The sequence below is a fragment of the Ovis canadensis genome, chromosome 3, assembly GCF_042477335.2.
Source record: "Ovis canadensis isolate MfBH-ARS-UI-01 breed Bighorn chromosome 3, ARS-UI_OviCan_v2, whole genome shotgun sequence".
Taxonomy (NCBI): Eukaryota; Metazoa; Chordata; class Mammalia; order Artiodactyla; family Bovidae; genus Ovis; species Ovis canadensis.
The window spans coordinates 144425140-144444564 of record NC_091247.1 but is presented as its reverse complement, the minus strand read 5'-3'; the positions used below and the strand labels follow the sequence as shown (position 1 = coordinate 144444564).

The following is a 19425-nucleotide window of genomic DNA, read 5'->3' as shown; positions in this document are numbered from 1 at the left end:
GCAGAAGAACCTGTGAATAGCAGATTCCTGGGCCCTCTCACAGTCTCTACCTTTTGGGGTGCTGGGGGTGTGGGGTACCTAGTAATCTGCAGCTCCCCAGGTAATTCTAAGGTGTGTTTAGGTTTGGAATACTCTGATCTATTCAAACCACTCCTTTCTAGTTGAGGAAACCGAGGACCCAGTCTCCTTGCCGGAGGTGTCATGGTTAATCAGTGGTGAGGAGCAGGCAGAGAAGTCAGGCGTCCCAGCTTCTAGGTCAGCGCTCCTTCCCCAGCCTGCACCGCCCAGCCCCGGAGATGCCTGTGCCAGCAGAGATTATGGTCAGGGAGGCAGCCACTGGGCCATACCCTAATCATGAGCGAGAAGATATTCGTCTGAGTTGCAAAATGCCTCTCTGCAGCCAGCTAACAATTACTCGCTCCAGTGGCCCCTGCAGGGATGCTACAGTCCACCCACTGGTGGGCTTGGGAGCTCGGCCTTGTTACATGGCCTAGCAGGGCCCTCTCTACCCCAGTGACTCTATCGACTGGAGGGCAGGATCCTACCTTGTTACCTATCTTAATGGTCCCTCATGAGAGCACTTACCTCTGACTCTGGAATCTCCAGCAAAGACCTTGAGGAGTCCTGGCCTAAGAACACTTCTCTGTCTTCCCCAGGCGTGTCTTTAGGGTGGGTTTGAACTAGGCTCCTGTGTGCACTAGAAGAGCTTCAGCATAAGGTGTGGGTGAAAGGGGGTGAGGGTAACTATATAGCGGGGTGAGTGGGAGTGTCCTTGCTATGACCTTGAAGTATCCACCCACGTGTGACCACCACTACTACTCCTTTTCAATAAGTATAATTGGTTATTTTTTGAGCATCTGCTCTGGCTCAGGTTCTTGGGCACAGAGGCAAAGGGAGCCACAGTCCTTATCCCTGGTGAATTCGTCATCTCCAGGAGCAGGATACAGCCAAAGAAAAGAACCTGAAATGGAGAAACCTGTCAGATGCGGGACGACAACACCAGTGCTGCAGAGGATGCTGGGTTCCCAAGTCACGGGAGCTCCACACTGGAGGGGCACTGATGGACCATCAGGTCCTTGTGGGTGAGGGCAGTGGCTCTGCTCTGTGCTGCCCACTCTGCCTGGAATGGTGATTCTAGACGCCCCCGTCCTGCTCTCACCTCCCTCATTCTAGCTTGGCCTGAGTGGCAGGGGCAGGAGGGCACAGGAGGCATGGAGACAGCCACTCTCCCCCTGGGCAGACCCTGAGGCTGGGCTCCAGGCTTCTCTGCGTGCAGCTTTCAATGAACCATTTAAATAAAACCCACAGAAGACCGGCTGAGGGAGCCTGTGTTGTCCTGTCATTAAAACTGAGACTCTGGAGTCAGGCTGCTTGGGTGGAATATCTTGGTTTTCTCATCTGCAAACTGGGGCATGAAGTGCCTGCCACATTCGGGTTGTTGTGAAGACTGACGGGACCAGGACATGAAGCGCTCAGTGCGGAGCCTGCGGTCCACTGGCTGTTAGGGATGAAGCCCGAGCTGACGTTACTAATAGGAGACAGCATCCTGTCCCTTCCGTCCTTCTCAGTTGAACTTTTCCCCTAAACAGTCAGTCTCAAAATCAGCACTGACCTAATTTATGCAAAGACATCCAAATGGGTCTTTCCTTAGCTATCCATTCTCAGATCCGGAATGTGGAAGTGGAGAACATGTGGGGGACCTTCCCCCCACACCCCACACCCCTTCTCAGGTGTTGTTGACTCAGAGCTGAGGAGGGGACGGACCCTGAACCAGGCTGCAGGGAATGCCCGCACCACCTGAAGAGAGGCCCTCGCCTGCCCTCCCCCTTTGTCTTGGCACTGCACATCTGCAGTGGACTGAGCATCTGGCTGCATCCCTGGGGCAATGGCCACAGCTGCTGACATTTGAGGGAGGCGAGATCCAGCCCCTCAATCGGGGCCTGGGGGCTATAAATAACCAGCTGAGAGGGCCAGGGGGACAAGGTTGACCTTTGTGGGGGGGTGGGGGGGGCGGGAGCTGCTGGCGACTGACTTCCCCCACCTCCTTGGGTCCAGAGCCAGAGTTTTAGCAAAACAGGAAGAGGCAGCAGCAGCTGCTGGGAAAGCAGGAGTGACTCCCCTCCCCCCACTCGCCTGGGGCCTGCGGATCCCAGCCAGGACCTGGGAGAGGTGGAGTCCTCTCGGCTGGGTGGGGTGGGAGCTGCTGGTGCCCTCCTACCGCAAGGCTGGGGCCTGGGCAATGGGAGGATGAGCCAGAGCAGGGCAGCCCAGTGAGTTGTGCCTACCTCCCAACCCCCTAACCCCAGCCACCTCCTGTTCCCTTTCTGTTCTTCTGCCTCTGGGACAAGAGGAAGGATAGGCATTAGAAATGGAACATAAACCATGTCTGTGGCCCAGCTGGTGTATCTAGAGGCCCACCTTCCTCTCTCATCCCCTCCCAGCCCACACGTGGGCTGAGCCAAAGCCCGAGTGGGTGGGAGGATGCTTCTGGCTCCTGCAGAAGGGTCTGGCCCCAGTGGAATGATGGAGAACTTCCTCAAGAACTCTTGAGGTGGGGAGAGATCCAAAACTCTGGGGGACCATTCTCTTAGAGTAACTTGTCCACAGGAACAAGCTCTGCAGAATAAGCGCCAGCTCAGAGGCTTTGTGAAGTCCAGGAGGAAAGTCGTTATCCAGGAAATGCTGCTTCGCTCTGCCTTGCCTGGCGGAGACGCGCCACCGCCTGGTTGGTGACATCTGGTTGGACTTCAGCTGGTCTGCATCTCCAGTGGGTCTCTGTCTGCATCTGTCATGACCCCTCATTGGAGCCACTCAGCCTAGAGCCTGGTGTTTTCCCTGCTGGGAGGGGCTAGACCAGCACAGCCCAATAGTAACAGAATGGGAACCATATTTGTAACTTGATCTTTAAAAAAGTAAAAATACATTGGTGACATCTATTTTAATCGTATATTTATTCAACCTAATATATGTAAAAACATCATTCCAGCATGCAATCAAAGCACAAAATTATTAAAGAGACCATTTTACATGCTCTTTTTCAAACTAAATCCTTGAAACCCCGTGTGTATTTTACTTGCAGTACATTGTAGCCGTGTTTTAGGTGCTCAGTAGCACTGGTGCCTAGTGGCTACGGTATCGAGCTGCACAGGTTTAGAGGAGATGGCAGCTTAACCTCTTCTTCAGCCCTTCTAGTCCCTTGCTGGGGAAGAGGCTCAAGAAGTGAAAGGGAAGGCCAGTGAGGTCAACGTCCAGGGTTGATTTGCTGGAGAAGGACGGCATCCCACCTTGGCTTTCAAGCACCCATCGCTAGACCTGGGTCCAGTCCTGGTCAACAGGGAAGCAGGGAGACTGAGTCGCAGTGGGCCATCTCCCTAGATGATAGTCGCCTTCTCCTCTCCCCAGTCCTGGCCCTAAGCTGAAGATAGGATCTCATTGGTAGAATCTCGTTTCCTCTTCAGGTGTGTCAGCCTCTGTGCTCCTCTTTCTCCTTCCAAACATCACCCGAAGGCCTTCAGGCAGCAGACTTAGGGGATGTGGAGTGAGAATCAAATTTGGAGTGAAAAGCAGAGTCAAGCTATGGACACATGGACTGAGGTGCTGGTGGGGCAGTCCAGGGGAAGATGAGTGAACAGTTGGTCTCCGGAATTCAGAAGAGAAGGGAAGGACCAGTAAAGACCTGGGATCACTGGTGAGAGTGGAGAGGGAACGGTCAGAGATTTAAAAGAGCAAGAGGAAGTGCCGTGTCAGAGTCCAAAATGGGGAGAAGGTCACAAACGAGAGGGGTCCACTCGGGTGCCATGGACGATGCTTTAAAAACACTGAAACAGAGGTGGATTAAAACTCAAAGCACAGAAAGGATTTTTCAAGGAAAGGTGAAACATAGCCAGTAAGCAAATGCGGGGGAACATTCAACCTGCTTGTTGTCTAAGTGATGCCAGTTGAAACAAGTTGAAGGCAGGCACCATTTTCAAGCATTAGTGAGAATGTGGTGAAATGTACATGTTGTTGTTGTTGCTGTAACTGCTTTTTGAAATCAGTTTGGCAATATATAGTAAGAGCTAGAAGATGTTTTTACCGTTTGGCTCAATAACCCCACCCAAAATACCCTAAAACCAAAATTCGAGGTGGGGCAAGTGGAATATGTGCATAGCAATGCTCACCACCACATTCTTTACCATATGGAAAATGAGAAACAATCTGAACACCTACAGTTGGAAAATTGCAAAGCAAATTATATTTCCACTTAATAGAAAATCATGAAGCTGCTAAAAAGATGTTTTGAATGTGACATAGCATGGCAACAGAATACAGATTTCCCCACGCCCAGTGATGGTGACTGTGTTTAAAGAAACCCGATGTAAGCACAGAGGAAAAGATTGAGAGGAAATATGAGTGACAGGGAATGATTGTGTGGCGTGGTATGAAGGCACACATTTTTCTAGTCTTTTTCTTTTTGGTTGTGTCACATGGTATGTGGGATCTTAGTTCCCCAGCCAGGCTCAAACCTGTGTCCCCTGCATTAAGAGCAAGAAATCTTAGCCACTGGACCTCCAAGGAAGTCCCTCTAGTTGTTTAAGAACTGTCAGTGTTGCGAAACGTTGGGGAGATTGGGGTTGAGGGTTGACCACCAGCTTCCACTGGGCTACAGGGAGGGCCCTGAGGACCGGAGGGAGGTCCTCAATTCATTCCTCCAGCGGATATATTAACTGGACCATCCATCTGCAGGACCATCACTGCGGGCACTGTCCACTGAAGGCTCCCAGAGCTCAGTTGACTCTCAAGTCCATGCTGGGGGCAAGACTTTGTGCTAGGGCTGGAAAAGTGTTAGTTGCTCAGTCGTGTATGACTCTTTGTGACCCCATGGACTGTAGCCCTCCAGGCTCCTTTGTCCATGGGATTCTCCAGGCAAGACTACTGGAGTGGGTTGCCATTCCTTTTTCCAAGCGATCTTCCTGACCCAGGGATCGAACCTGGGTCTCCCACATTGTAGGTAGATTCTTTACCATCTGAGCCCCTGGAAGTGTTAGGTGCTCAATCGTGTCCAACTCTTTGCAATTCCTTGGACTGTAGCCCGCCAGACTCTTCTGTCTGTGGGATTGTCCAGGCAAGAATACTGGGGTGGGTTGTCATTTCTTTCTCCAGGGGGATCTTCCTGACCCAGGGATCAAACCGGGGTCTCCTGCATGGCAGGCAGATTTTTTACCATCTGAGCCGCCAGGGAAGCCCCTGAGCCCCTGGAGGGATGGCCCAAAGAGGATAGACACTGGGGAAGGGAACAGTGTGGGGGGTAGCAGTGGCCCAGGGAGGTCACGGGAGGGCTGGGGGATCACCAAGGAGCTTAGGGTGTGTGAGGGCTGCTCTGCCCTGGGGGAGGGGTTGGCAGGCTGTGGTCGGCCACCTGCTGTTTCATATCAAGCTGAAGGTGACAAGAGGCGTGAGTGGGCCCTCACCTCCACCGCCCCCCCACAGGAACTCTACCTGGGCCCCCACCTACAAGCACCATCCGGCTGGGCAGCCTCCTGCTCCTCCCCCCTCAGCTCTCTTCCGACAATGCACATTGGGGCCTTGAAATAACATATCTTTATTTATGCCATCATTTCCACATAATTTGCCTATGATTCATCTGTTGTCAAGAGGCATTAAAACCTCCAGCCTCAGCCCCCAGGCACCCACCAGTCCCCATCCCACTCTCTCCTGGGACCCACCCTGCCCCTTGCCACCATCTCTTGTCTAGCTCTCACCCAACCCCAGCAGCCCCTCTTCACAGCGCCTCTTCCTCCACAAGTGCCCCCACCCCAAGCTCCTCCCCACTGGGCTTTTTGGGGAGTGGGAGACAGGGGCTGGGACTCTCCATCATCTCCCCCAGCCCAGACCTGCCTGGCCTGAGGCAGGCCCTGCTGAGACTCCAGATGAACTAACACGAGCAAGAAAAGGGAAGAAGCTTCTCCTGGCCCAGAAGCAGGGAGCTATGAAACCCCTTCAGGGACTTCCACACTCTACTTCCTCAGGCTGGATTTTCCTGGTACCTCAAGGCTGGTCCCTGAGTCCCTCCTTCCCCTTTATTCTGCTCTGACAGGGCGCAGGGGTGTAGAGTTTCCAGAGTGCGTGTGTGTGTGTGTGTGTGTGTGTGTGTGTGTGTGCACATGTGTTGGGGGGTAGGAACAGGAAGGGTAGTCTCACACCCTCATTGATTACCTAGTAAGGCTTTAAGGCTTTGGGGACCCCTCCCCAGCCCTCCCCGGGGAAATGTGAGTGAGTCAGGGAGCCGCAAGGTGGGGGAGGCAGGGGAGGAAGAGGATGGGGGCGAGGAGGGGGCTCTAGAAGGCGGCGGGGGTGAGGGGCGCTGTGGTTGTGTTATCTGATGTGAGGAGCCAGGTGTGCTCTGGGGGTGGGGGGAAGAGCAGCCTGAGAGAGAGAGGCAGAAACTGCAGACTCGGCCTGGAGAAGCAGAGAGGCCGAAACAAGAAAGGCAGAGCAAGCCTGGGAGGCCCATCAAGGTCTCTCCTCGGCAGACACCAGTTTCCCTCTTGAGCCCTGGAGGCAACCCGGGGTGGGGGCAGTGTCCTCCTGGCGGCCCCCAGCCTGGCTCCCCCAGCTCCCCAGAGAAGCAGGCAGCCTCTCTCCACTGCAGGACAGAGCTGGGGTGGCCAGGGCAGTGTGGTGTGGGCGAGGTCCAGCCTCTTCCCGAATCAGGGCAGTTGGAAACGGTTGAGGGTCTGTAATCTCGGTTGGGGGTTGACGGGTGGAGGAGGCTTTGCAGAAGGAGATAATGGGGAGGAGCCGAGCCCTGGCCTGGAACAGGGAGCCGGGGGCAGCCTTCCCCCTCCTTGGTGGCCTGGGCAGGCCTGTGAGCACTGTTGGGGCACCGGTGGGGTCCTCCACAAGTGGACCCACAGGGTGTGAGTCCCGCCTGCACCAGCCCCAGCTTAGGTGTGTGTACAATGGGGGAGGACGACTGAAGAGAGGAGTGGATCCCCCGGGGGGAGATGAAAGCTCTAAGAACGAAGTCTAATGGTCACCAAGCACTCACTGCGTGCGCACCAGGCACCAGTCTCAACGTCTCCCAAGTGAGGATCACCAGCGTCTTCGCTCTGTGGGAGAGACAGACCCTGTCCATCTGCCAGCAGTCCTGGCAGCAGCTACTTCAATCTGGCTGCTCCCCTAGTTGGAGGCCCTGCCAGAGCGGCAAGCTCCCCCCTGTTAGCTTCACAAAGACCCTGCGTTGCCCTTCATGCAGGGGAAACCAAGGCCCCCAGATCTCCGGTCGCCGCCCCCAGGTCACACAGCTGGTGAGAGGTGTAACAGGCTTCAGGACCACCTGCTGTCTAGTCCCTCTCCACCACTGTGGCTGCTTTCCTCAAGGCCAGGAGTGGTGTGGGGTGGAGGGGCAGGGGCCCCCCTTGTGGCCCTCTGCCTCTGCACCCTCAGCCCAGTCCCTGCTGGCCTGCAGTGGGGACAGCCGTGGGGAGCACCCAAGAGAACCAACACCCACTGAACCGTCCACTGCCAAGGCAGCTGACATCCTGCCGCCGACAGCACTCCCCCTGCTCCCGCCCATCCACTCCTCCACCACCTCAAGGCCTTCCTGTGAACAAGGCGAAGGCAGGAGCCCCTTGGGGCGGGGTCCCTATCAGAGAGGAAGTGAAGCTGGCTTCTTTCCCATCCCCTTTATCACTTCTCCCCATCCCTACTTTATCACCCAGGGCTGTTCCACCATCCCCCCCTCCCGCCCCCCCCACCGTTGCTCCCCTGGGGCTCCAGGATGGGAGAGGGGAAGAAATTTAAATCAGTGGAACTGGGGGTGGGGCTGGAGGGAAACAGAAGGGACAGCTGGAAGGAGTTTCCCTGGCTCTCTGAACCCAGTTGCTCCTTGGTCCTCTGCTCTGGGCTGGGCTGGCCTTGGTTGCGGAGCCTTTTCTGGTGGGCTGCTTGCCCTACCTGGCCCTGCAGGGAGGCAGAGGGAGAAAAAGGAGCCAGGGACAGACACAGCTGGGGCCTCTGCTCTCCCCTCGCCTTGTCCTTGCCCCATGCTGGCTGCCACAGGTGTTCACAGAATTTCTCATGAGACGGAGTTGGGTCTGGGTGGCAGGGACCTTTCCAAATGCCCTGGAGGATTCTGAGTGCAAGTGAAGAGGACTGTGGGAGGCCCCACGGAGCTAAATAAGTGCTGCCAGGCTGCGCTGCATGCAGCTTCTCCACTTTTCACCGTGGCATCTCTTGGCGGGTGCCTCAGGAGAGTCCTGCCTGCTGCCCACTGTCTTCCCCTCTCAGTAACCAGGATCTAAAAGACTATGCCTTTCTTGCCCCAAGTCTAGCTCAGACAGTATTTGCAGAACAATCCAGCTTGGAATCTGATACTTGATCCACCCCTTCCTGCACCCCCTGTATCAGATATCCTTGGATCCCCGAGCCTTGGCTCAGATCTGGTCTAATTCTGTAAGAATCTGTTCAGACTTGGGGTGAGATGGTTGGGTCTTGGAGAAGGAGGGGCTATAGAAGCATTGCCAAGTTCCCCAAATTCTTGTGAATGCCTGGGATTTTGCAAGGCATCCACCTACCTCCTCAAGACTCAGTCTCATTACCCACCCCTTCCCTTGTTCCCAGGGAAGTCTTGAACAACCAAACCAAAGGGCTCTGGTCAGGACACTAGTGTCAGCCTGCAAAAAGGCATTGTCTTAGCTCTGTCTTAACCAACTCTGTACTTGATTTGCAGACCTAAATTTTGGAAGATGCAAGGCCAGCATGGATAGTCAGAATGTCAGATGACAAAGTGAGGATTCCAAAGATTTGAACAGACTAAAATGTGGGTAAAATCAAATCAGACAGATATGAATAGGGATAAATGCCATGATAAATTCTGCCTGTTGGTCCCCGAACCCAATCATTCACATACAGAATAAGGGAGATATGGCAGCTGCTGTAGAGAGAGGCAGTTAACATATGGGTTCTGAAGCTAAAGGGACTTAACTTCTCAGTTTCCAAAGTTCAAGGGAAGGTGTTGAAATTTGCATAAGTCTGTTTGCATCTCATCTTCCATCAGGGACCCACACAGAATTTTTTTTTTTAAACTTGACTTCTATTGTGAAGATCAGATCTTTGAGACACTGACAGGAGTGAGTGGCACATTGCCTCATTTTCACTCATTCATTCATGTATTTTTATTCAACTACATTCATGGAATCCCTCCTCTATTCCAGTCTGGTAGGGAGCCCCAAAGGCCAACCAGAAATGTAAAACACACTACAACGTACACTTCATTCTACGAGAGTGGGTGCACCATTCTATCCAAAGGGTCAAGGGAAGGTACAGTGTGGTGAAGTTCAGGGAAGAATGTGTGCAAGACATGAAGCCTGAGCTGGAAGTTGAAGCAACAGGAAGAGTCTGACAGGTTGAGAAGACTAGGAGATGGAGAACAGGGTGGGGCAAAATCAGGCCAAAGAAACCAAGCTTAGAAGGATGTGCAGAGTAGAGCTCAGAGTGTAGGCTGGGACTCCTGTGGATTCCTGAGCCCCTTTTAGGAGCTCTGCAAGGTTGAAACTACTTTCATAATAATACCAATACGTTAAGTGCCCTTTAAACTCTCATTCTCTCACTTGTGTACACAGAAGTCTCCCAAAGTTTTCATGATGTGCGTTACTCTAGCTGATGGGCTGCAGAACCAGTTATGAGAATCTAGCTGCCTCTATGAAGCCAGACATCAAAGAGATTTGCAACACTGTCAAACAATCCCTTCTTGTCACTAAACTTGTTCGTTGCTTTTAGTAAAAGTTGTGTTATCTTATAATAGATTCATTACTATTTTTTAATTTAATGAGTATTTAATATTTTTCTCAATTTAAATTTCTAATAAAAATGGTATAGATGATCTTATTTGCAAGGCAGAAATACAGACACAGATGTGGGAAACAAACGTATGAACACCAAGGGGGAAATAGAGAGGGGGACAACTGGGATGAACTGGAGACTGGGATTGACATATACACACTAGAGATACTATGTATAAAACAGATGAGTAATGAGAACACACTGTGTAGCTCAGAGAACTCTACTCACTGCTCCGTGGTGATCTTCATAAAAAAACAAAACAAAACAGAGATATGGGTATATGTAACCCACTCCAGTGTTCTTGCCTGGAGAATCCCAGGGACGGGGGCGCCTGGTGGGCTGCCGTCTGCGGGGTCGCACAGAGGCGGACACGACTGGAGCATATGCCATAGCTGATTCACTTTGCCGTACAGTAGAAACCAACACAACTGTGAAGCAACTATACTCCAATAGAAATTAATTTAAAATGTTGAGAAATAAGTTTCTAACTGGGCAAATATTGATGGCTATAACCCACATAGACGAAAGCTCTTTGTGGATGGGGGGGGGTAGGCATTTTTGGGGCTTCCCAGATGGCTCAGTGGGCGAAGAATCCGCCTGCAATACTGGAGATGGGGGTTCAGTCCCTGGCTTGGGAAGATCCCCTGGAGGAGGGCATGGCACCCCACTCCAGTATTCTTGCCTGGAGAATCCCATGGACAGAGGAGCCTGGCGGGCTACACGACTAAAGCGACTGAGCACGCACGCAGGCGTTCTTTACTGTTAATGGCCCAAAGACCGAAACATTTGAAAAGAGCTGATGCGGAAACAGCCTGCGGAGCCACGGTCACAGCTCCAAGTGGGTGAATGTGACCACAGCTAGTCTCACAGTCTGGACAGTGGCGTGTGCTCCTGGATCGCTGTGGGCTGTGCACCCCCCCGCCCCCCACAATGGAGCGTGGGTCCAGAGAACACCAAGGTGGGAGAGGAGACGCTGACACATCAGATGCGCGGAGCAAGCCTGGCGCTTGCGGCTCATCGCGAGTCCCCTCTGCGAGCCACTTAGGTCCAGAGAATCCTGACTTTAGTTACGGGGTGGGTAATATGTGTACAGTCAGGTCACTGGGGAAGCGAAGCTGGTAAAGAAAGACCATAATTGAGGGAAGCTGGGAACAGTATTAACTAGAGTTCCCGTTTGTTGAATTTCTGTGCCTGCCTTCCCATCTCTTTCCCACAATTTTCTCTCCAGGGGAGCGGTTTCAATTCAGGCCTGTTCGGCTTATTAAATTGCACACCTGCCTCCTGGTGGCCGAATGGAGCAATGACGCCTTCTCCCCTCGCCGATAGATTTTCATGGAGCAGGAGCTTATGGCTTCCAGAGGCTGAGATCAGCGTGGCAGGGTCAGCCAGATCCCTCCGGAGTTACTCCAGAGAGACTAGCAGGGATCAGTCGTTAGAGGGCTGGAGCGGTGTCAACGTCCAGTGAAAACTTGTTTGACCATCCCTTCACTCTGCAAGTTAATAATGATGCTGGCAGCATTTATGATAAGGGCTTTTCAGATTGTATCACAACAACGAACTAGAAGTGGGTACTATTATTGTTACATTGTATAGATGAAGATACATTAATTCATTTGCCCAAGGTCACACAGATAGCCATTGGCAGAGCCAAGACAAGGACCCGTCAGTTTATGCCATTAAGTGTTTGGCTTCTGCTTGTGCTCCTGGTGATGGCCTGTTTGCAGGCCTGTCTTCTTCCAGTGGACTGTGCCTTTCTTGGGGTGCGGCAGCTGTCCTGTTCATCGCTGTATCCCCAGCACTGAGGCCAGTGCTGGGTTTGTGCTAAGAGACACTGCAAGGACTGCACAACCAAGCTGGACCTCAGGGGGCACCGGGGGCCAGCAGGGAAGGTGCTCAGAGGCTCCAGACAAAAGGGGTCAGGCACCTTCGCAGAGATAAAAGGCAAGAGCAGGTTAGCGGAAGAGGAGTGGGGGAGAGTGGCCAGGCAAATAGCCCAAACCTGTCCCTGTAGGGCAGTATCACCACCTAGTGGTGGAACTCAACGTGACTTCGGGGGGAAAAACACTAGACAGTCCAAAGCTCAGAAGAAGCTGGGAACAGCTCCCTCTGGAGGGAGCCCCAGGAACTATTGCTGCCCACTACCTAGAGCCAAAAAGAAGGGCCTGGAAGCGAGCTGGGCCTTCCTCAAGGCGTCAGGTTGTACAAAATGTGAAGAAACAACCCCCAATTCTTCCCTAGTCTTGGCTGAAAAGAGGACGCATGAAGTTCACAGTCTTTTCTGGGGGGAAGCCTGCATCCAATGACCAGGAATGTAAAAAACAGCTCCCTCACCTCAGCTCAGGGCAATCTGAAGGGCCATCCCAATCTTTCAGAGCCCCTGTAAGGGCTGGTTGAGACCGCACCCACCACCCGACTCCACCTTCTTCCCTGCCACCCACAATGATGATCTTGTGACTACTCCCTGGTGAGCTCCCTGCACTTCCATCTGCATTTCAGAGTTGGCTTCCCCAGAACCCAGCATGCAGCAGTACTGTCTCCTGAGTCACATACGGTGTGTCTCAGTGTATAAATTCCAAGCAGCTGTCTGGACCAGTGACCACCCCCATCCCTACCCCCAGACTCTGCTCCACATCCTGCTATGCTTCCTGGTCGGCTGGAGCACACACCCCCCTCCAGGAGCCTCGCAGACATCATGCCCACAGTGAGTGCCACTTGGCAGGAAGAGGCATTCCCTTGGTCACACTGGGATGTCACGCATCACCCTTGTCCTCTGCAGGGCCACAGGGCAGGCAGACAGACCTGAGGTGCATAGACAGCCTCCAGGGAATCTCAGTAGCAGCCAGAGACCCTGATCTGAGGGCTCTGGTCACTCCAGGCATAGCCTCCCTGTCTGCTGGTCCCCAGAACTGAGGTAAATAGTATGTCCTGGCACAGTGCTGACCTATTTATGCCACAGGAAGCTCTGAGCCTATCAGCTCTGTGATCTGTGAGATGTTTCTTACTTACATTTCTTCTGAGGAGTGGATGTATTCACAGCAGTCCCATTGCAACGTTGCTTGATGTAAAGGGAGGGTGTTTCCTAAATAGCCTCTGGTGGTGGTGGTTTAGTCGCTAAGTTGTGTCCAACTCTTGTGATCCCATTGACTGTAGCCCACCAGACTTCTTTGTCCATGGGATTTTTTAGGCAAGAATACTGGAGTGGGCTGCCATTTCCTTCTCCAGGGAGTATCTTCCCGACCTGGGGACGGAACCCATGTCTCCTCCATTGCAGGCAGATTCTTTACCACTTAGCTACCAGGGAAGCATTTGACACCTCTATATGGTATCAAATACTTAGTGGCCATCTGACCAACAGATGGACAGAAACGTACCATCTGTGAACAGGATGCATTGTGTAGACCAACCCTGTCCAACAGAACTTCCTGCAAAGAGGGAAATGGTCTGTCCATTCCCATAGGCCTGAGGCTACTGGGCACTAAGAATATGGTGAGTGCAGCTGAAAAACTGTTTACTTTTATTTAATTTTAATGAATTTTAATTTAAATAGTCTCATGTAGTTACCTTATTGAACAACACAGATGTAGACCCAAGGTCTGGAATATGAAAACTAAAAATCGCTTTCTCCTAACTGGATGCATTCTTCTCTGTTTACCTGGAAAAGGTGATTGTAACACAAAGCCTTGGAGATTTTGTGTTCCTCCGGATTATCTATAAAAATGCTAAATAAAAGCCTCCTAACAGTTTCTGGGGACTCATCTTCACATTTTTCCTGCCAGAGATGTACCCTGGGATGGTATTTCTCTAAACTCATTCACTTTTCTTAACAAAACAGCCCTCAAGCCCCATCCCCAATTCTTCTACTCCCATCCCATCCCCCACTGACACATTTGATTTGAAATCAAATTTTTCAGATGCTCCTGAAAAATTAAATCACATCCAGAGGTTCTCCGACCAGTTTATCCTAAATAAATACATTGGTTATGTTTTCCCGCATGTTTCCCCTGAGATGACCATTCTGTGTCTTTGCTAGTTATTTGTGCTTGTGTGTTTAGCAAAGCTGCCCTTTATTATGTGTGCTGTGCTAAGTCGCTTCAGTCACGTCTGACTCTTGTGATCCCATGGACCATAGCCCATCAGGCTTCTCTGTCCCTGGGATTCTCCAGGCAAGAATATTGGAGTAGGTTACCATTCCCTCCTCCAGGGGAATCTTCCTGGCCCAGGGATCAAACCAGTGACTCTGAGGTCTCCTGCTTTGGCTGGGGCGGGGGGGGCTCTTTACCACTAGCGTCACTTGTGAAGCCCCATCCTTTATCATAAACCCCACCTTTTTTTGGAAATGGAGGGGGTGCATTGGCCCCTCGGGGTCTTTTGAAGTCCTGTATATTCACAAGAGTCATTTGCAGTTTGCCAAGTCATGTCAAAGAGTCGGACACGACTGAGTGACTGAACTGAACTGAAGTCATGTCAAATACAGGCACAGTTTAGTCAACAGGCGCCTGGTTTCTATTCTGGAGGTTTTAGGGGCCCCACAGAAATGGACACAAGACATGCTGCTGAATGCTTCCTGAGAGCAGAGCCCTGCTGGGTCCAGCACCTCCAATTTCTCTTTTCCAAAGTCTGCTTGAGGAATGGGAACCTCCCTTACACCCCTTTTCGTAGAGAGCTGGCATGACTAGCTGTCATTTGTCAGCCCCTTCGGCTCAGCAGGAATCAGTGTAGTGTAGCAGGTAATTAATGGCTTCTGGAGCTAGCTGCCAAGGTTCAAACCCCATCTCTCACTTACCACCAGTGCCGCTTTGGGCAAGTTATCCACTCTGTGAAATGAGTGTAGTAGTTGTCCATTTCCCCAAAGGGTCCTTAAAAGGATAAAGCAAGCTGGTTTGCATAAAGCATTTATTTACAGCAGTACTTGACATAAAGTAAGTGCTATGTAAGTATCCGCCATCTTTATTACCATATGGGAAGTATTCATCGGTTTTATTTGACAAATTCTTGGCAAATGTTTTTTTCTCTTTGGAAATCACCAGGAACCATTCTTCAAAGCCCTCTTTGCTGTTTTATTTCCAGATTTAACCAGATCTGCTGTACGTTCCAAACTTCCCTGTTGACCTCATTCAGATTCTCCTACTTCTTCCAGGCAGCCAGAGAAGGCTTTTCCTATCTCCCAGAATCTTATTTGGCATTTTTGGTGTACACTTTCCTGGCTTCCCAGGAACTCAGAGGGTAAATGCTTTTCTGCAATGTAGGAGACATGGGTTCAATCCCTGCGTCGGGAAGATCCCCTGGAGAAGGAAATGGCAACCCACTCCAGTATCGTCTGGAAAATCCCATGGACAGAGGAGGCTGGTGGGCTATAGTCCATGGGGTGGCAAAGAATCGGACATGACTGAGTGACTAACACTTCCTGGCTTTCCAATAATATACTTTAAAAGGTTGAGATTTATGACTGTCTGCCTTCACATTCTCTCATTCTGAAACAGAGAGATGACCACATTTTCTTTCCATTGAGGAAGCCTCACTTTTCTCTCCCTTCCAGCTGCTAGACTGGACTTTGGGACTGCACGGGGCGGTCAGGGGCGCCGAGGCTGAGGAACAGCGTCCTCCGTGTGCCCTGCCATGCTCCCGGGGGAGGCAGGGCTGGGGAGCACTGGGCAGGTGAAGGCAGCACAAAGGCAAATTCGCTTTATTGATAAGGCAACAGCATTAAACCACGCTGAGGCAGAGACCCCACCCGACCAGGGCCACACTGGGGTGGGTGCGAGTCACACTGAGATGCAGGCTGAGGCGTCCCTTTTCCTGGTTCTGGGGGCTCAGTGGGGTGACAGCCCAGGAAAGAGAGGCAGGGCTCTGGACTTGCTCCATCTAAAACCCAGGGCTTCCCCCAAGGGACAGGTCGGCCACCAGGGGAATGGGACGTGACGTCTGAGCTGTAGCGCAGTGTAGGAAAAACAGCACAGGACCCCATGGCCAACGTCCAGGTCCAGACCTGGGGCTGCTCCAAACTAGTTAAACGAGCTTGGGTGAGTCACCCCTTCTCCACAGCATCAGTTTTCTCTACCAAGGGGGCTGAACTGGGTTAGCGATTTTCAAGCCTTTTCTACAATCGGATCCCAAGGGTCTCTCCTTAATTTGTAAAATAACAACAATAGTGCGCAGAACTTAGCCAGCATAAGTCCACACCTCCCACAAGCATCTCTTCATTAGCAGTGCCTACTATCCGCTTTATCAGGATGTGGTCCCAAAGGCGGCTGATTCTAAAGACAACTTCCACCCATCAGACGTCAGCTCTGGATACGGGAAGAACACCGACTTTGAAGTTTGGTGCCCCCACCCCACCTGCCTCACCGGCCCTTTCTGACATTAGTGGGTGGGGTGGGAACAAGGAGGAACCAGCCTCACCCAACTCCACCAGAAGCACTATCCCAGACCCGCTGCCCCCCACCCACACTTGAGATGCTGGAGCAGTGCTGGAAGCGGACCCAGGCGGCCAGGGTGGGCTGGGGCTGTTGGGATCTGGAAATTCCTCTCCCTCATCTCACCCTCCCATGGACAAAGGAGCCTGACGGGCTACAGTCCATGGGGTTGCAAAGAGTTGGACACTACTGAGTGACTGACACTTTCACACTTCAGCCCACCCTGCCAGGAAAGAAAGACGAGGCCCTACTGGTAAGTGGCTTCTCCAGACTCCTGGGGGCAGGGACAGTGGACTGATCTCTGGGTCATCACCCTTGGCCATCCACCCCAGGGAGAGGCCCGTCCAGCCCCACAGCCGCTGTGCAAGGGCTCTGGAGCCTGTGGCCAGTCCTGTCTGGGGTGGGTTGTAGGGACCTGCAGGGTGTGAATGAGGACAGTGGCTGCAATCCTCTGAAGCCTGGGGGCCGTTCAGTCCTGCCACGTGGACTGTGGGAGGGAGAAGAGCTCCTGCCTCCCCAGCCCCTTAGATCCCGGCTGAGGAGCTGTGGGCTCGGTGGCAGGATGGGTGGGGCCTCTATCTACTACTCTTCTACCAGGCTGGGTTTGCCTGTCCCCTCATCGCCTGGGCCCTGCTCACTTCCCTGCTTGGCCTCCAGCACTTGGGTCCTGGGCCAGTGGCCCCTACCTTGGGGAGAAAGCCCATCCTTCCAGGGCCACTCCCAGGGAGAATGTCACCACCGTAGGATGAGGGTGGGCCCTACAGCGTTAGGCAAGCACCCTTTGGCCGGCAGAGTGTGAATGGGGGTGGGGATTGTGATTTCGGTCACCTTGGTTTTGGGGCTTCCTTGGCAGCGAGTGTCCTAGGAGGGCCAGGGTAAGAAGGCAGAGGAGGAGGGCCCGTCGCAGCACACTGCCCAGGGGCAGACAGCAGAGACCAGCAGCAGAATGAGGAGGGGGTTGTGAGTCAGTCTTTATCATGGGTGGGCGGAGGAAGGGTGGTCCCAGCAGCTCTGGATGGGTGGGCTTGGAGGGGGTTGTGAGTCAGTCTTTATCGTGGGTGGGCTGAGGAAGGGTGGTCCCAGCAGCTCTGGATGGGTGGGCTTGGAGTGCAGTGGAGGTACAGGTGTCTGTCCCTGAGGAATGGGTCTGTCTCTCCCACCTGCCTGTTCCCTCGGCACCAGCCAGCAGCCACTTCCGGATGGCGGGGACATCCTCGGGCAAGGGCCTACCTTCAGCCTCTGCCCTCTGCCCCCACTCGAGTTCCTTTGTCAAATAAATGAAAAATCCTCATGACTGAGGCCTTGAGGGAAGTGGGGGTGGGTTGGGAGGGCAGCCTGTGGCCTGCAGGTGAGGGGGACCTGGCGTTAGATGGGGCAGGAGAGAGGATGGGCCAGCTGGGGAGGAGAGGCAAGAGAGGAGGGGATGAACCCCAGCAGGTGTGGAAAGGGCTGCTGGGCAGCCGCCAGCCCCAGGCCTGAGTGCCCAGCCCTGGAGAGGCCGCCCTTCCCAGGCGCCAGTACAGGCTGCCAGAGTCAGGAGATCTCGTTGCCAAACACCTCGAGCAGGAGGGGTGTGAGCTTCATGCTGGACTCGGGCTGGAATGAGAGGCAGCGGTACTGCTTGGAGTGCTCCTCGTTCAGGCTGCGCAGGTCCGCCAGCTTCTGGATCATCTTGGCATAGAGCAGGTGGCTGCCTGGGGGCGGGTGGCGGCAGCGGATGTAGGTCTGCAGCGTGTTGGACAGGCGGTCCTGGATGGCCTCGACCAGCGCGGCGTCCTGCACTCCGGGGCGGTCTGTGGGCAGAGAGGCGGGGGGCGGGGGGGAGCTCTGGGTCGGGTCCCTTACTGCCCAGGCCCCACCCCTCAGCCCTAAGACAGACCCCCAGCCTCAGCATCTTCCTCCGTCCCTCCTGGACGGCTGCGAATCTGTGACGTCAGGCCTCCCCACCCCCTTGGCCACTTCCCACTGCCGTGAGGATCGAGTCTCAGGCCCACCCAGGTCCTCTGGTCCTGTCCCCACCTCCTCTCTCTCCTGTCTCTATTGTCCATCGTTCATCAGGATCCAGATCCCAGGCTCCACATCTGTGTTCCCTTTACCAGGAACTCATCTCCTTTACTTTTGCCTGCCTCTTACTGATCCTTCAGGTAACAGCATAAAGCACTTTCCTCGAGGTCATTCCTGATGAGCCCTTACGTCCAGATGACATCAGGCTCCCATTTTCAGCTCTACCCTCTGTAGCATCATTTACTTTATTTTTAAAACTCTCATCACACAAGGAATTGGTTGTTAAATTGCATGTGTTTAATGTCTCCTCCTACACTTGATGGGGGGGATCTGTGTCCTGTTTGCTGCTGAGTCCCTGTGCCAGGCACAGTGCCTGGTGCTCGACAGAAGCCTGATAATTCAGTGTTGAATGAATGAGTGAATGCTGGGCAGCGGGAGGGGTGCCCACGTCCTCACCTTGGGCGCCTGCCCAGGAAAGCATCCCTTTATAGAGGCCACTGGCTTGTTCCCTGAACACCGTCTAGGTGGAGCCTCACCAGCCTCCCAGCATCCTCCGGACTGCAAGATCTCCTCCTCCTCGACCTCTCTCCCTCCTCCCACCCCAAACAGGCAGGAGAGCTTGAGGGTCACAGCACTCTGCCTCCAGGGTCTGTCAGCTAACCTATCAGGCCAGTAGAGCCACCTATCAGGCCCCAGGGTTTTGTGCCCTGTCCCCAGGGTACCTCAAGTGTCAGCAGAGGTCAATCCAGTTCACACAAGAGCAGAGCCTGAGTCTGGTTCTTCAGAATCCCACCCATGAACCAGCAATAGTCTCACTAGCTCAAGGGCAGTGAGGAAACCTTCAACAAACCCACACCATGCAGCCTGGGCAAACCCAGCAGAGTGGGTCCTTCCTGGCCGGACTCTCCTTTTGCTCACTTCTCCCCCCGAACTTCTCTGCTGGCCCTCAGCGGGGCTCACCCTTCATGCCTGCCCCCCAGCCATGCCGCTAGGTACCTGGGGAGACAATGCAGATGGCCATGAGCAGGACATGTTCCTCTTCGTGCAAATTCAGCTTCTTCAGCCCCACCTGGAACTTGATGAGGGGCTCGATGAGCTCCAGGCTGTGTCCAGCTACAAGAGAGAACGGCCCGCTGCTGTGGGCATCTGCAGGGGCCATCCCCCCCACTCCACCCACCCTCTG

The 19425-nt window shown here is 53.4% G+C and overlaps 1 protein-coding gene and 1 long non-coding RNA gene across 6 annotated transcripts in view; both read right to left on the bottom strand.

Moving 5' to 3' along the window:
• Positions 1-9798: 9798 nt before the first annotated feature.
• On the bottom strand, positions 9799-13046 carry LOC138438216 (uncharacterized). The gene is made up of 2 exons (XR_011256286.1): positions 12832-13046; positions 9799-11749 (listed from the first exon to the last, which is right to left on the bottom strand). It is a non-coding gene; the product is annotated as an uncharacterized lncRNA (long non-coding RNA).
• A 1655-nt stretch (positions 13047-14701) lies between these two features.
• Positions 14702-19425, bottom strand: part of VDR (vitamin D receptor) — a 106629-nt gene continuing 101905 nt past the window's right edge. For all 5 annotated transcript variants that reach the window (XM_069580894.1, XM_069580897.1, XM_069580895.1 and 2 more), the window contains 2 exons: positions 19239-19355; positions 14702-18031 (listed from right to left, as the gene is read on the bottom strand). In XM_069580894.1, the coding sequence (XP_069436995.1) occupies positions 17772-18031; positions 19239-19355 (377 nt within the window). In that variant the 3' untranslated portion in view covers positions 14702-17771. The remainder of the gene's footprint in view (positions 18032-19238; positions 19356-19425) is intronic.